Genomic DNA, 17,765 nt, shown 5'->3' on the forward strand with positions numbered 1-17,765 from the left:
TTCTGAGCACCACCTCGCCACATCCGAAGAGAACTTTCCTACCTGCCACTTCCTCATCTTCCCATGAGCACTGTGGAAACCACCTCCCCTGTCAATACAGGCTTATCTGCGATTAAAATTAGAAATATGACCTTGGAGCCTTCTCTCTTTTCATGCCACTTTTCCATGCCATGGCTCGAAAAGATAAGGCTGCCTATAAAAGGGCCTTTCGGTGTTGTCCAGCTGTCCGTGGAAACTGACGGATCTGCCATGGTGAGTGGGGCACCAGCTTCCCAGGCTGACTTATTAGACTTCACCTGTTTTCTCCAAAGAACTCAGTGATGTGGGGTAAGCCGACTTTCCAAGCCTCGCTAGGCCACACTCAACCTTGTTTTTGTCTTCATGCAGATGCTGCTGGTCTGGTCGCTGGCACTGCTGCTGGGAGCAGTAGCAGGTAAGAAGAGGCGCTGAGCTAGACTTGAGAGTCTCACTGCTTAGTCTGCTCCAGAAGGCCTTGGGGCTGGATTCAAGCCACGAGGGGGGTCAGGAGGAAAACAGAGAGGTGCAGGATTGAGAGCTCAAGATCTAAGCAGGATTGCCAGGTAAAATCTACAATGCCCAGTTAATGCTGAATTTGAGATAATAATTCAAAGAGCAAATAGGTGACATATTTAGACACACACAAAAAATTCCCTGTTTAACTGATGCTCAAATTTGACTTGTAATTTTAATTTCTGAGTCTAGCAGCCCTAGCATAGAGTCAAAGGAAGGGTTTAAACCTTAGTTGAGTCACAACTCCATGACCCTGAGCAAAATCCCAGGCCCCTCCATGCTTCAGGGTCTTGTCTGTGAAGTGGGGAAATGACATCACCCATCTCCTGGGCTAGCTGAGACTCTTAGGTAAGAGAAGTGGCTCATGGTGCCCAGCAGTTGGCACATAGAAAGATGTGGAGGGATGCAGCCCTGAGACAGCTACTACTCTTACTAGTGCTATTATGTGGCCTTCTCCCCAGAGCCCTCCTGGAGTTGTCCCTCTATGCAGGAGCATGCCAGCCCACAGTGTGTCAAATCCCACATGTTTGACTGTTTCTGCCTACTTTCTTCATCACAGGAATCCACAATGGGGCTCAAATTTAGGTCAGAAACCTACATGCAAAGTCAAGGTGGAGATATGGAGTTCTGGCCCTTGCATGAAACTTGACCTCTCCACCCAAAGTGCAAAGCCACAGGGCTGCCCTGGGAGCCAGGAGCCTCAACACATGCCCACCCCCACCACAGTTAGGACACAGGCCGCTCCATTCCTGGGCACCAGTGGCTAAGGATGACATCTGGGTGGAGAAGCTAAAGTGAGTCCCTGCCTGGGACTGAGCAGAGATACAGGGCAGTGAGGGGGTCCCCTGGGGTACAGGGAGGAGCAACAGCCTCTCCACCACAGAGGCATCTTGAAGCTGCTTTGTGAGAGTATGAGTGGGAGGGGAGGTGCTTGGGAGAGTGAGGAAGGCGATCTGCCATGAAATGCAATTTGACACATATTTTGCCTGCGACGCCATTAAAGAGCATTCTGGTTAAACTAATATCCTTGTAACTCTTCTGGGTGATTTCAGGAAAAGAAGTCTGCTATGACAGACTCGGCTGCTTCAGTGATGACTCCCCATGGTCAGGAATCGTGGAAAGACCCCTGAAAGTATTGCCCTGGAGTCCAGCAGATGTCAACACCCGCTTCCTCCTGTACACTAACGAGAATCAAGACAACTATCAAGTAAAAATCCTCATGTTTTCAGTCCTTAGTTCCATCTGCTTTGTGTAATTAGTATAGTGCACATCCCATGACCTGGGGGAACTAATCAGACAGTGGAGTTTGTGTCTTTGTAGACTTTTAGGGTGATGAGTTTAAGTATTATTTCATGTAATTTGTTTATAAAAGATCAATTAACTTCATGTTAAGTTAATAATTAATTAAATTGTCCTAACTCTATAACACCATTTAAATATATAAATGTAGGAAAAATACATATTCAATACATATAAAAGACATAAAATATCCAATATTTTATACACACGTGCACACACACACACACACACACACACAGTTCTCACCTACGATGGCTCTACTTAATACTTTTTTGAACTTACTATGGTGGAAAAGCAATATGCATTCAGTTGAAACCATCCTTTGAATTTTGAATCTTGATCCTTTCTTGTCTAGTGATACGCCAACAATACTCACTCACAAGTCAGATCACCAGTGTAAACAACTGATTCTCCACAAGGGCTGTTGCTAAGTTCTGATGTTTGGCAGCTTAGGGGTTCTCAATGCGTTATCAACTTACAACACTTTCAACTTATGATAGATATTGGCGCATAATCCAAACATAATGAGGGGACATCTATACATAGATGTATCTCACAGTGTTGGATGGATAGATAGATCACAGATACACAGAGATCCACACACATAAGAAGGCTTAAATTGTGTGGAATTAGATCTGAATGACAAATAGCATAGCAGACATCTTAGCCCAAGTTCAACAACGGCAACAATACCACGATGCCTGGAAGGTGGCAACTTGGGGAGGATTGTGGACAGCGTGGCTGTCATGGAGTGATCTCTACCCATAAGAACCCCCAATCCCAGTTGTCTTCCCTTACCTATTGCCTCCCTCCACATCTGAATGGTTTCTTCCCCAAACAGCAAATCACTGCGGATTCATCAAGAATCCAGAGCTCCAATTTCAAAACAAATAGGAAAACCCGCTTCATTATTCACGGATTCATAGACAAGGGAGAAGAAAGCTGGCTGGCCAACATGTGCAAGGTAAGGCCTGGTGAACTCTAAGGGAAGCTTGTCTCAGGAGCAAGGAAGACACTGGCCCCAACCATAGAAGAAAAATGCTTGTTCCTACCACCCTGGAGGTTCCTGTGACCCCTACTGGGCCTGAGTTCCCAAGGGAGGTGCAGGAGGAGATGTGGGTGGAGGGGCCTGGGACAGTCTTTCCATCATGGAAAAGCCTACTCCTTTACCTTCAATATATTTATGTATTTAAGGGGTCCTGCCTGTCTTCCACTCATGCAGTAAATGTTTATTGAGCACCCACTCTGTGCAGGAACTAGTCTAGGCATTGAGCTAGTCTAGGCAATGTCCTCAGGGGGCTCTCTAGCAAGGGACAATGTAGTCTTATGTTATTTAGGATGTTCTAATGAGACAACCCATTGTACCACAATTGATAATTTTTTTGTCTAAATCAAATGTCTACACATCTGTTTCAGTAGAAATCCCAAGAATCCAGGTCCCATGATGGTCATGCCTCAAGTTTGGAACCAATCTTAAACTTTAGGAGGGATTCTTCATACATTACAGACTAGGTGTTTTGTTCATAGCTTTGGGGTTAAAAGTGACATGATACTTTTCAGGTCAAGGTTGGATTTTTAACCCTGATCCTCAAATCTGTTAATTAGTTATCAATAATGATCCTGAATTACTAACTTATTTATTATATCTCTTCCTCCAGAAAATGTTCCAGGTGGAAAGTGTGAACTGCATCTGTGTGGACTGGAAGGGCGGCTCCCGGACCGGATATACCCAGGCCTCCCAGAACATCCGGATCGTGGGCGCAGAAGTGGCCTACTTTGTTGATTTCCTTCGGGTAACTACCTTTGGTTACAAAAAAAAAGTCCATGCACATTACTCTCTGAATTCTCTTTCTAAAATAAAAGTATGATAATTTTGATAAAGACATTTCTCTACTAAGATATCACTTTGTGCTTAGTTAAACAAAAGACAGAAAAATCTAGATTTGGGTTTCATCAATAACTTAATTCAATAATCTGTTTTTTGTTTTTAATTAAGTGAACTAGGTGGATGGTATCTACTGAATTCTACCAGTACTTATTACAATTTTACCACTCATTACCAAGTTGACAATGTTAACCTCAAGGTTAAACTAATTTTTTTTTTTTTTGCTTTTGTTCATCTTTTTGGAGAGAAGCACAATGGTAACAAGCTAACCTGCTTGGGTAACCAAAACTTTAGAAAATGTTAAACTTGAATGTGCTTAAATAGTTGTTTTCATTTTAGTTTCCTAATCCGAACACTTGATTCATCTTCTCTAGGGTAACAATTTCACATATCCTTCAAGAATTTTCTCTTCATCATAATAAAACAAAATACAGCTCTATGTGCACTAGTTTAAAATTAAATTGTTTTCCACTTTATATCTGTGAAAAAATAAACCCATAAGGGTCAATTGCTTTGAAGGAATCATATGTACCTTCTTAAAAATCAAGGTTTTGTAGACACCTATTGTGCTGACCAGGAATTCTGCCATACTTGGAAACATTTTGAGGAGGTTTTCTTTCCAACAGACTCAATTAGGATACTCGCCTTCCAATGTCCATGTCATTGGCCACAGTCTGGGTTCCCATGCTGCTGGGGAGGCTGGAAGAAGGACCAATGGGGCCATTGGACGAATCACAGGTTGGTCACAACAGCAAAAACTACAAAATTAGATTTCATGTACCTCTATAAGGTTCAAAAGAAAGTACAGGAGGAGGATTTGGTGCAGCCTGCTTGGTACCTTGTTTTAATAGGCCTCATGATCAGAAATTAGGATGTTCTTTGACCCAAGGCTTCTTATTGCTGTCAATCATTTGTGTTCAGTACACTATTTACCATTTAAATATTTTATAGGTGACTAACATGTGAGTTAAGAATATTCAGAAACATTATTTATATCTATTTCCCATTTTTATGTATTCACAAAAATATATCATGAATAAATGCCATAAATAATAGAATAAATGAAATTTAATCCACAGAGCTCAAATGTGTATAATTAATTGTATTTTACTTCTATAGCAGTAATTAACAAGCCCAAACTTCATCAACCACTATCTCAAGAGTTGGGGGGACTGGGGCAGAAGATCAGGCTCCCCTGGGCTGCCAGTTCTGATGCTGCTAACACTTTTCAAATACTATTTCACAAACCTGAGACTGGCTGCATTTGGCCAGTGGGTCACATTTTGGATACCCAGGTCCTAAAAACTCTGATGTGACTATTTCAAAATTCCCTAAGGAAAGACCACTTTCCTCTTCATCTCCCAACTTCTGTGTTGACCAAATGATTCTTTCTTTAATACTGTGGTAAGTTGGTTACATTTAGGCTGATGGGGACATTTGGAATTTCTATCTTTAATTTTCTGAAAAGATGTTCTTCCAGAACATTCTTTCCCATCATTTGTAAATGTTTACCACAACCTACTCAGCCAGGCACTGTGCTAAAGCAGACTACGGACTCCATGAAAGTCAAGATCCTTGCCCTGTGGGAGATACAGTCAGCCTGGACAGCATTTAGTTCTGTGTCTCTCCCAGGTCTGCCTCTTTTATGGTAACTGTGCTAGTGACCAAGATTCTCCCAGGGACTAAGCACCCATAAGTGATGGCAAAGTTTATAGTCTGGGGAAAATTCTCATTCAGGCAAATAACAAACTAGAAATATATAATCCCTTCAGAAAATGATAAGGTAGAAAAGAACTCGAAACTCACCATTACAGCCAATACTTGCACTCAGGTCTGTAACTGATGAAGCAATGTGAACCCTGACATAATTAATGACAAATTCTATTTGCTTTAGGATTGGATCCAGCTGAACCTTGCTTTGAGGGTACACCTGAACTTGTCCGATTAGACCCCAGTGATGCTCAGTTTGTGGATGCAATTCACACTGATGGTGCCCCAATAGTCCCTAACTTAGGTAAGTTCTACAACTTGTTCTTCTAGAACATTTTAAATCTACACATCAGAGTGTTTTCTAGTGTCTTGAGTCTATACAGTAATGTAAACATTCCCTTATTTTTAAAATTCTCCAGGGTTTGGAATGAGCCAAACTGTGGGTCACCTAGATTTCTTTCCAAATGGAGGAATAGAAATGCCCGGATGTCAGAAGAATATTCTCTCTCAGATTGTTGACATAGATGGAATTTGGGAAGGTAAGATCATTATATCTACAAGGGGATTTTCACTGGGGAAAGTTTTCATTTTGTTTTGCCTTGACATTGAACAGGTGTCACATTTTACATGACAAAGGGCTTTGAACTGCATCTCCAAGTTAGAGGATCCCATTTGGACAAGTGGGCATGATGAGACTGTGGGAAAGAAAGTACATTTGCAGTCAAATTTGAAAGGATCTAATTCAGAGAATACTAAGTGACACTGATAGCCATGTGGACTAATCTTCCTTCTCAAGTTATTTTCCCATTTCACTTAACAATGGCATTAATTATTGTAACCTAAAACAGTACTTAACTTCTGATTGCTTCAAAAATCATAAATATACTACATAAAGACTTTTGTACTGTGATCTCCATGGGTTCGCACTAATTAATGAAATCTATTCAATAACTATATTCTGATCATGATGATAAATTATAAAAGTAAAATCTGTCACTGATGTGTAATCACGTCTGATTTCACAGGAACTCGTGACTTTGCAGCATGTAATCACCTAAGAAGCTACAAGTACTATACTGATAGTATTGTCAATCCCACTGGCTTTGCTGCATTCTCTTGTGCCTCTTATAGTGTTTTCTCTGCAGTAAGTAGACTCTACCTTCTGTTTGAATTTTATTTATTTTTTAAATTGTATTTATTTTTATTGATGCTAGGCATTAAACCCAAGGCCTTGCACATGCTAAACATGCACTGGATCACTGAGCTATATTCTAAGCCCCACCATCTGAATTTTGTGACTATCACTTTTCATGAGTGATGTAGTTCACTAGTTGATCCTTTTCTAAACTTCTTTCAAAGGGCCAGAGGGAATAACTTTGGGGTCCACTGGTGCTAGGTCTCTTGGTACCTTTGGACTCTACGTCATATCCGTCTGCCTTATTGATGGTCAGCATTTAGAGATGCAGTCTCTGACTTGTCTACTTTTTTGGTTTGGGCAATGCCATTAAAGAACTTTGGCTATTTCTTCATGACTAGTTCAGTTGCCCACTAATGTAATGGATGCTAGCCCTGAGACTCTGCCATGTCTGTCATCTGGTCCACCAATTCAGAAGTCTGCCATGTGCCTTTTCTGTGGAGTAGCTTTCCCCTCCAGAGTGGGAATATGGATGTTTGTCTTCCATAGTCTGTCTTCCCTCTTTTTCCCTTTTACTAGAATAGAAAGAGATATTTTCTTACAAAAAAAAAAAAAAAAGCCTTCTCCAGACAGAGGCTAACTGAAACATTTTTCTCCAAATTGGGAGAATTCTGAGATTTGAATCCTTTGGTTCTTGATATGCTAAATGGAAGCCGAATTAAGAAAAGGCTGACTTTTGAGCATATTGTTCTGCTAATGGTCCCATTTTTGCATATCAGAAACTGATTACCACCTCCTGTTCTTTCTTATGCAATTTTTCCAGAATAAATTTTAATGACTAAGCAGGAAGTAACTGGGGCCATTTAAAGAGACAGAAGAGAAAAGAAACACATACACACACACACACACACACACACACACACACACACATTCTCCCATTATGCAATTTTTATACTATTGTGTTATCTAACAGTGAAATTGCAGGTTATCCTTGTGAATCATCAGATGCCCTGCTAACCTTTGCTGAGACACTATTAAAATCCCTTTTACCATTAGAAAAGAATTTGTTTTAGAATATTTTAATTGTAACATATTGGAAAAGATGGTGCACCATTAAAAGAAAAAGCATTCTCATTCATCATTTGTTTTCACTAGAACAAGTGCTTCCCCTGTCCAAGTGGAGGATGCCCACAGATGGGTCATTATGCTGATAGATATTCTGGAAAAACAAATGGAGTGGGCCAGAAATTTTATCTGAACACTGGGGATAAGAGTAATTTCTCACGTAAGTTTCTATATTATTTACATTAGATTCTCAGTGCTATATATTTTATCCTGTCCAGTGATAATGGGTAAAATTGTTTTTCATTCAAAAGCTATAAACACCTCTCCCCAGTGCAGAAAAATGTACAGTGCTGTGCTCCAGGTAATAATGACTGATTTGGGTAGCAGAGTAGAGTGTGGGGCCTCAACTAGTAATGACCCCAGACATAAATTTCTTCACAATTGATTCTGACTGAATTCAGAAGTCTTCCTATGTTCCACTCTTTTTTATTCAATCATAAGTTCATTCAGCAGAACTGTGAGGTTTTGTACAAGCATAAAAGTAATTCTAGAGAAAGATGGCAGGGGTGGTGGGGTGGAAAGTAGTTGACAGATTCAAGAGATGTTTAGGATCATAAACTCTAGGGAGGATGGGAAGTGGAGGGTGTGGCAATGGTGAGGCTTGAGGACAGACTCTAGGACAGACTTAGATAGCAGTAAATAGGGTTAAGAATATTGTAAAAATAAAGACAAATGTTATCCCATCCCCAATGTGTCCCATGTTAGGCTAAAAGGGCAACACCTGTTAGTTTGCTTTTGACTAGTATCAAGGGAACTGTCTTTTGGTTGCCTAAATTGGTTCATTTCCAAAGGCAAGAGGAAGTTGAAGTAAAGAATTTTTAAAATAAATTCAAACCATTTAGACAAAAGTATGGCAATACTCTAAAATTTGGTGATCAAAGAGAATTTAAAAAAACTTAAGAAAATGTCCTCTCTACTACTTTTCCACAACCTTTTAATATGAAGTTCTTAGAATATTAAAGAACACATTGTCAGATTGAAAAATTTTTTAAGCAAATTGTACTCCTTAGTCTCTTGGCTTGAAAATATATTTATTAACTTTGGAAATTCCTAACTAACCAATAACTATTCCCTGAACACTGAGATAAAGGAATGACTATGACTGTTTCATTTGAAGAATTACCACCAACATCATGTATAAGTTTTTTAACGTTCTGCAGTAGTGAAATGGAAATTAACCCATTATCAGTGTCTCTTTTTTATAAGCTAACGTTTGGTAATTTAACCTCCTATGCAGGTTGGAGATACAAGGTGTCTGTCACACTGTCTGGGCAGAAGGTTACAGGACATATACTGGTTTCTCTGTTTGGAAATGCAGGAAACTCTAAGCAGTATGAAATTTACAAGTGAGTAAAAATATCACCCTAAGCTTGAATGTTGAAATACTGTGCCTGTGTAATGTATGTCAACAACAGAAGAGTTTATTTATTCTTTACTGTATCGGAATAGAGTGCTGTCACCTGTAATAAGAAGAAAGATATTCTTTCACATTTGCACCTTAATACATTTCAGAATTCTAGTTCTGAATTTTCCCCATTTTTTCCCTAAGAAAATCATTAAAGTTTACTATGATGCCTAGCACTAGATTTTATAATCAATAAATAACTATTCCCCACAAAACCGTGGGGAGAAGATTGATACAATGATGCCATCATTTGTTGAATCATGGGAGGGATGGCATTGTGACTAAAAGATGTTATAAGTTATTAAAACAAAGATGTGACTCAAAGTCTCTGAGTTACTGATTATAAAACCTACCACGGATTAAACACTACATATGTGAACTTATTTTATATATTAGAATGACCATTGCCTATGGATCATTTTTGCTACAGTCAATTTATAAACTGGTTTTAAAAATATATATGTACGTATATATTTATATATATGATTATTTTATGTATATGCTATACATTTTTGTCAATTTCTTCATTCCCAGGGGCTCTCTTCAACCAGGCTATACTCATTCCAATGAGTTTGACTCTGATGTGGACGTTGGGGACTTGCAGAGGGTCAAATTTATTTGGTATAACAATGTGATTAACCCATCACTACCCAGAGTGGGAGCATCTAGCATCACGGTGGAAAGAAACGATGGAAGAGTGTAAGTAATAAAAATCCAAAGGGCTGAGAAGGATCAAGTAGTGATTACAATTCTATCCCCACTAAAATTCTCCTTTAAGTTAAACTTCCTACAGTGGTTCACCTGTACCCTAGCCACACCTGCTTTCTAATACCTTCTGTGTCTTTAGGAGACAGTGCAGTACTTTAGGAAAAGCAACTTTGATAGGTTTGTAGTCAGAGTTGTGTTATCTGAGACAAATTAAGTATTAGAATGGGAAATAGAATGGGAAGCTGGCTTCACCATCCTGAGGAACGTTTCATTGGGCAGATGAACCTTTTGCTGTCTATGTCATCAATGTCTGTGTCTCCCCCAAACTTCATGGGTTCACCAAATTGTTGCTTAACTCATTTAATTTATCAGGGAACTGAAATAGGCTGTTCCATATCACTGAACTTAATGAAGACAATGTTCTATAGGTCAATCCTTGATTCTAAGTAAGGTGTTTCTGAGCTGAAGGGTGTTTACCAAGCTCAACTACCAGAAAAGGTGAACTGATGATCATCATAGTAATAGCAACCTCAGCTGTTTTTGAGTGTTAAGCCAAACCCAAAGGATGAGCATTGGGGCTTCTTTTGTCAGGCCATTGTCCTCATAAAGACCCCACACCCACCTTCACAAATGAAGCCACCAAGAATTCAGACAAGATACAAAACAACAGTTTTCAAGGCACTGATCTTCAAGCAAAAAAGGACAGTGATGGCCTTGCAGACAAAAAAAAAAAAAAAAAACCAGACCAGGAGGAGCCTTAAACCTGCTCCAGCTTGTTGCCTGAGTCTCCAGGATGTGGCATGGGTGGGAGGAATGAAGGCAGAATCCAGTTGAAGAGATCATCTCTAAGTTGAAGAGATGGAGCCAAGAATCTGAGAATCTAAGGAACCAGATATCGTGGCACAGCCTACCAGACAGTAGAGACTTTGAGAGGGAGAATTTAGAGCTCTGGAAACACCCCTTAAATATTCAGCACAGTACCAGTCAGTGCATGACTGTGAGCAAACTAGGCAGGGTCAGGAAACAGGCATTTGAAGGATTGGAGAGAACAGTGCCCAGACTGGTAACCATGCTTGTTTCCACTTATAATTCAAGAGACATTAGGTAGAAGGTTTAGGACAGTCTTCTCTCCAATAGGAAATTATTCATCTAGGTTTTGCAAGACTTGAAATGATCCAATTATTCCCAGACACCATATATGAATTGGTATAATACTACTTGGAAGTAAAATATTATAAGTTAAAAATATATGCTGTCAATTCTAGAGCATTTGCTAAAATGATAAAGAACTACAGTGAACAAACCAACAAAGGGACAAAATGAAATAAAAAATAATCTAAAAGAGGGAATAAAAAAGCAAAAGGGAACCAGGGAGACAAATAGAAAGCAAATGGAAAGGCAATGGACTTAGACCTAGCCATGTCAATAATTATATTAAACGAAAATGGACTAAATACTACAATTAGAAGACAGAGAATTTATGCTGGATTTAAAAAAAATATATCAACTGTACTATGCCTACATGAAATGCACTTTAAATATAAAATCACAAGTAGATTCTATAAGATGCAAGGTCCAAAAAGAGCGCTCCATTGATTGAAAAAAATGTAAATTAAAACCATAATGAGGTACCATCATAAACCTATTTAAACGATTCAAATTTTAAAAGATGGATAATATCAAGCAGTGTTGAGGATAAAAACAATCTTTAATTCATGCACTGCTGATGGTAACATAAAATGATGAAGTCACTTTGGAAAGCAGTTTACCAGTTTCTTAAAGAGCCAAACATACACCTAACTACAATTCAACCATATGGCTCTTGGGTACAATACTTTCTCCCTTTCTAGTTTTTCTTTGGGTGGTTTCAGTTACTCATAGTCAATCATAGTCTGAAAATGTTAAATGGAAAATGAGCCCTACCAGTCCTTTGGGATGTGATTAACAGCTCCACAGTATGCTATTTGCATAACCACATTACAAGATTGGAAAGGTGGTTCAGTCCTTCACAGGAGAGGTCTCTCTCAGTCAATGTCTGGCCTTGGGCACAGGGCATGCCCCCTCTCAGACTGCGTTGGGTTTAGTGGGGGGAGAAGTGGCTGTACTCATGCTCAGCCCTCCAGCTGGTGCCAGGAATACATGACCTATTGCTGTTTTCTCTCCACAGGTTCAAATTCTGTACTGCAGAGACTGTGAGGGAGGATGTTCTGCTCACCCTCAACGCATGTTAGAAGGCAGCTGACATGTGTCACTCCATCTTACTGCTAATAAATCTAGTAGTGAAACAATACACTCTGTCTTCTGACATCAATGTCCGTGTGTCCAGTGAAACTTTTGGATATTGTGATTAAAATCCAAATTGGCAATTAGTCTGAAGAACCACAAATGACTGTTGAATGTTGCTATATTCTGTGGGGCACTGGAGCTTAGGAATATTGTTTACACAACACTGTCATCATGTCCATTATTAATATTACTGATGTCATTCTGATCACTGTAGACAGATTTCCAGGCCCAAAGTGAAAAGTATCACCTTTGCCTCTGTGTCTCCTCCTCATCAGACATGCCAGGACTGATGACATGAGGAGATGAGGATGGGATACATCTGAGGCTTCTTGACTGGTCTCCATGCTCCCCGTGGGTCTCCCCAGACCCTTTGCCTCTCTTCAGTCTATATGATCTTCCTAAAGCACAAATCAGAGTGATTCCCAGGGAAGAATGGACAGTTTTTAGTGAGTCTTGCAAGGGTGCCCTAGGTCTGACTGTCACACAGGACTCTAGTCTCATCTCAGAACATTCCTTCAGGAACTCCATATTCCAGCCTTGTCCCCAAATAGGGCTTTGATCTCAGATGCTTCTGGACATTTGTAAAAACTCTTTCTCTTTCTAGAATTTTCTTTACTGTCTTTCCATCTGTTTAACTCCTACTTGTTGTTAAACCTCTGTGTAGATATCATTTTGTCCAGGAAGACTTTCTTCATCTCCTTTAGTCACAACCTGTAGATTAAATTAAGTTCTTACTCTCCGCTTTCCCACTGCACCTAGAATCTTCCCCTTCTCGATGCTTGTATATACATATTGTAATTACAGATTCTCTTCTCTATTTATCCCATTCTTAAACTCTTTAAAGGGATTACATTGGTAAACATCACATTAATGGAATCTACTAATGTCAGATTTTTTAAATTAGGCTATGTCAGGAAAAAATAAAATCCTATAAGAGAAAAGAATACCTGTGCTAGGTCTTACAAGATAGGTAGGGAGTTGCCAATAAGACACAGAGGCAAAGGCACTCCAGAGAGAGGGAATAAGATAGGCAAAGACACGGCGGTATGAAAATATGAGAAATTGAAAAGGCCTTTCATTCCATGTTTTACCAAAATACATTCAGGTTGAGCATGAGGAGCCATCAGTCTGAGTCAAATAGGATGCTTTCTCTTTCACAAACCAAAGCACCAACCCACACTAGCTTCAACAACAAAGGAATGTACTGGCTCATGCAACTGGGAAGTCCAGACGTCGGAATGATTTTTATTGATGCAGCAGCCCAATGACCTCTTTCTCTTTCCATGCTCTTCTATGTCTGGTGATGTTTTTATATCAAGGCTGGTTACTTCCCACTTAGAGGGAGCTAGTAAGAGAGAGAAAGTGCATCTCCTTTTCCATCTTCCCTGATAAAACTCCGGAAACACCCTCTGATTGGCCTGTTATGAGTAAAGTGGAACATGCAGATTGCAAGTCAATAAGGGCCCACACCTGGGCATAGGAGGCGGTCAGCATGCTCAGTGCCTGGACCAGGTGAAGGAGAAATGGATGCCTACATGAGAAGGAGTTGTCCTCCTGGTCCTCCTTCTGGTGGGAAAGATGGAGCTCCATTGGCTGAAAGAGGGAATGTTTTGGGAGAAATGAGTTTGGAAGGAAAAATCACATGGTTAGTTTTAGTCATGTCACAGTTGAGGTGTTCATCATCTTCCAATGGGCCACAGCAAGTGGGCAGATTCGTACATGAACACAGATTCAAGGATAGAGGCCTGGGTGAGGCATGTAAACTTTGGCATCTTCAGTGTACAGATGGGATTTTTTAAATCCCTGAGTTTCTCTGCAAAGAGTTTTGACAATGTGAGTGCTCTAGTACTTAACAAATATTTACAATTATAGTTGCTGCGAGTATCTCATTATAATGATGAATTTGAATAACAAAATCAATGAATAACAGTGTTACCTGCAGATTTACTTGAGTAGAAGATGGAAAAAGGAATCTAAAATCATTTAATTTAAAATACATCCATTAAAAATACCCTTGTTAAGAAGTATAATCATTTTCATTATAATGAAGTGTTTGCATGTGGCTTTACTTATCTTACATGAAATTTTTACTCAAGTTGTTTACCTAGTTCTGAACATAACACATTTTTTTTTTAAAATTCTATTTTTAAAGCCCTAAATCAAGTTTTTAAAACTCCTCTTAATATAGGAACTCTATGTCAATTTGAAAAGAAGGACAAGTCCATATTTAAATGATATACTTTCAGTATGTAATATCCAGAATGTTTCTTACTGCACCATATTTCTTTTCTCTAAGATTAGGTGTAAAGAACCAATTGAATTAGACTCTATGGTTCAGGCTACTTCTGTAAGAGGGGACTTTTGGAAGGAAACTGGCTGCCAACTCCATGTTTTTGTTTTTTCCAACACTTACATTGTGCTTAAAGCATTCCAGGCACTATTCTAAGTGCTTCATACACATTTACTCACTTAATTCTGACTATACCCTCTTATCTAGCTACTTTTATTGTTCCCATTTTCAGATGAAGCAACTGAAACGCAAAAAGGTTACATAACTTGCTTCAGGTCCCAGGCTACTAAGTGCTGGATCTAGGTTTTCCCTTCCAACAACACTTTAGCAATCAAATTTTTCCTCTCTTCCTTTTGCTTTTTGTTTTTATTTCTTTAAGACATGGTCTCACTGTGCTGCCTAGGCTGGCCTCAGACTCTGGGGCTCAAGTGATCCTCCTGATACCAATGCTAGAAATAAGGAACAGGTTCTTGAAGATTAAATACTCGAGAAACACTGAGGCAAGCGTAGAAAGCAAGTTTTATTTAAAAAGAGACAGAGGACAGAGGTAGCAGACTTCTCTGGAAGGAAGGGGGCCCAAGTCTGCATGCCCATGGAAGTGGGTGTGTCTTGCTTTTCTAAAGACCCCAAAACACCCCTCACCTTCTGTTTCCTCCCCATGTGTTTGTGTGTCTAAGGGCAGGAAGGACCAGCACAGGGGGTAATCCTTAGCAACTCCAGGGAAGCGTGATCAGAGGTTAGCTGTTAGCAACCCATTGCCCCTGGTCTGGTCAACCCCCATCACCCATTACCTACACTGACTGCCAGACCTTGGGCCCCTGCCTCAGTTTGTTGAGGAATGTGACATTTCCTGTCCCCTCAGGCCAGGCAGTGCTTCAGGCAGATTGCTTTTTGGCAAAGAAACCATGTGGAGAGTCAGAACAATGGGCTCATTTATAGAATTATTCTCTTAACCTTGTGTTCCCACCATCCTCCTCTATTAGTCTCCTTACACTCCCACCTCTCAGGTCGCTGGGACTATAGGTGCCCAGCACCACACCCACCTTCCAGGGCTTACTTTTGATCTACCGCACTACTCCGCAGTCTTCCGGCAGCCTTTCTATTCCTGACCCAGGATGCTTAAATTCAGCCTTGTTTCAAGTAACAAGTCTATGCAAAGTTACTTTCTTTTCTCCCCAAACTCCCATAGCACTTACAGAGATACGTATACATGTACATACATACATGACACACACTCAATACCCAAAGGATAGCTGGGAGAAATAGGAAAGTGGACTTCTCAAATGCTAGCAATAATTAACATTTTTGCCCATTATTTATATAGCATAAAAAGAAAAATATGACAGCAATTTAAATACCTAAATAGCTTCTATTTGCTATTCTTGAATAATATCTTATTACTTGAAATAAGAGTTCCAATGAATTGAAGAGGAGGTTTGACTTTGTAAACAGTAACAGGCCAAAAGGAAAAAAAAAGGCAGGAAAAGAGAACAAAAAATTATTTCAAAATTACTTTCCTTATAGGGTTAAAACAGAAGGTACGTCCGTATTACACTGACTGGTTAACTAGATTCAAGATTTGTAGAGATCATTCTCTTCCATGGTCAAATTAATTCCTAAATAAAAAAAAATTATTGTGAACGGGATTAATGATATTTTTTAGTGCACTATTAGTTTATAAAAGTGCTGCTAATTTTGTATGTCAACTTGTATCCTGCAACTTTGCTGAATTAATTATTAGATTGAACAGTTTAGGGTGTTGTCTTTGGGGTTTTTGAAATATAAGATTGTGTTGTCTGCAAACAGGGAGAGCTGGACTTCTTCTTTTCCAAATTAGATTTCTATTATTTCCTTCTATTGCCTAATTGCCCTGGCTAGGGCTTCCCCTAGGTGAATAGAAGTGGGGGAAGTGGGCATCATTCTCTTGTCTCAGACTTCACAGGAAAAGCTTTGAATGTTTCTTCAATCAGCATGATGTTAGCTGTGGGTTGGTCTTCTCTGGTCTTCTCAACAGGACATGAAACATTCTCCAGAACAGATCATATTTTAGGTCACCAGAAAGCCTCAGTCCTTAAATTTCAATTGTGTTTTCTAACTACAATGACATAAAAGTAGAAATCAGCAACAGGAGGAAATTTGGTTACTTTATACATACATGGAAATTAAACAATCTGCTCCGGAACAGCCAGTGGTTTAATGAAGGGGAACTTAAAAATTTCTTCAGACAAATGAAATGGAAGTACAGCATTTCAAAACCTACTGGATACAGCCAAAGTCATTCTTAGAAGGAAGTTCATGGTAATAATTACCTACATCGAAAAAGAAGAAATATCGCCAATAAACCACCTAATGATGTACTCCAAGGAACTAGAAAAACAAGAGCAAAACCCCAAATTAGTAGAAGGATGGAAATGTAAATATCAGGGGAGTAATAAATGAAATAACAAAAAGTACACAGGATCAATTATGTGATAATTGATTTTCTAAAAGAAAAGTGAAAGCAGCCAACAAGCAAGTAGACCAGAGAAAAAGAGAAAATATTGAAATAGATAAAATCACAGGTGAAAACTGATAGCACAGAAATAATGAGCATCATAGGGACTAGCATTAAAAATTACATACCAATAAATTGGTCATCAGGAATGGATGAGAAATCCCTGGACACATACAGCCTACCAGGACTGAAAAAGGAAGAAATAGAAAATCTAAATATCCATGAATGAGGAAAATGAATCAGTATTAAAACCTTTCCAACAAAGAAAAACCATGGCTTCATAGTTTCACTGTTGAATTCTACCACCTATTTAAATAAGAACTTACATTAATTCTTCTCAGACTGTTAAAGAAAATTTAAGAGGGGAGAGGACGTTCACATTCATCCTATAAGATGAGCATTAGCCTGACACCAGATGAGTAGAGATAAAGGGGTGAGGTGGTGGGAAAGAAGGAAGGAAGGGAGGGAGGGAGGGAGGGAGGGAGGAAAGGAGGAAGGTAGGGAGCGGGGAGGAGGGTAGGGAGGAAGGATCTTAGAACTGCCTGGCAGTGTGTATACAGGATAGACACAGAGAGAACTATCTGGGGACAAGGAGAACAGGTAGGAGACTACTGTGATGGCCCAGGTAAGAAATGATTGTCATATTCAAAATCTCAGAAGTTTAATTTTTACTGATGAAATTTCCATTTACTATGTTAGTGGCAGGGAAGGAAACACAACTAAATCTAAAAATAGATTATCCAAAATATTTGTGGGTGCTGAACATTGTGGCCCATGCCTGTAATCCCAGAGATTTGGGAGATAAAGGCAGGAAGATTGCAAGTTCAAGACCAGCCTCAGCAACTTAGTGAGGCCCTAAACAACTTAGTGAGCACCTGTCTCAAAAAATTAATTAAT

General features: G+C 39.4%; 1 protein-coding gene across 2 annotated transcripts; it reads left to right on the forward strand.

Annotated features, from left to right (window-relative positions):
* Positions 1-381: 381 nt before the first annotated feature.
* On the forward strand, positions 382-12,051 carry LOC113183009 (pancreatic triacylglycerol lipase). 2 transcript variants are annotated; one of them, XM_026389197.2, is made up of 12 exons: positions 382-433; positions 1,584-1,738; positions 2,672-2,794; positions 3,489-3,623; positions 4,342-4,453; positions 5,610-5,729; positions 5,845-5,964; positions 6,451-6,569; positions 7,716-7,845; positions 8,923-9,031; positions 9,625-9,789; positions 11,966-12,051. In XM_026389197.2, the coding sequence occupies exons 1-12, from the start codon at positions 382-384 to the stop codon at positions 12,027-12,029; spliced, it is 1,404 nt and encodes a 467-aa protein (XP_026244982.2). In that variant the 3' UTR covers positions 12,030-12,051. The 2 variants fall into 2 exon arrangements, with proteins under 2 accessions (XP_026244982.2, XP_026244983.2); XM_026389198.2 differs by having other exon boundaries at positions 388-433; positions 1,584-1,759.
* Positions 12,052-17,765: the final 5,714 nt, after the last annotated feature.

Source organism: Urocitellus parryii, chromosome 5, assembly GCF_045843805.1.
Source record: "Urocitellus parryii isolate mUroPar1 chromosome 5, mUroPar1.hap1, whole genome shotgun sequence".
Taxonomy (NCBI): Eukaryota; Metazoa; Chordata; class Mammalia; order Rodentia; family Sciuridae; genus Urocitellus; species Urocitellus parryii.

Excerpts from the sequence above, each read along its gene's own strand:
- LOC113183009 (XM_026389198.2), top strand. The coding sequence starts at position 388 with ATGCTGCTGGTCTGGTCGCTGGCACTGCTGCTGGGAGCAGTAGCAG. Across the intron at positions 5,965-6,450 it reads CATAGATGGAATTTGGGAAG|GAACTCGTGACTTTGCAGCA; the intron begins GTAAGATCATTA and ends CTGATTTCACAG. Across the intron at positions 6,570-7,715 it reads CTTATAGTGTTTTCTCTGCA|AACAAGTGCTTCCCCTGTCC; the intron begins GTAAGTAGACTC and ends TGTTTTCACTAG.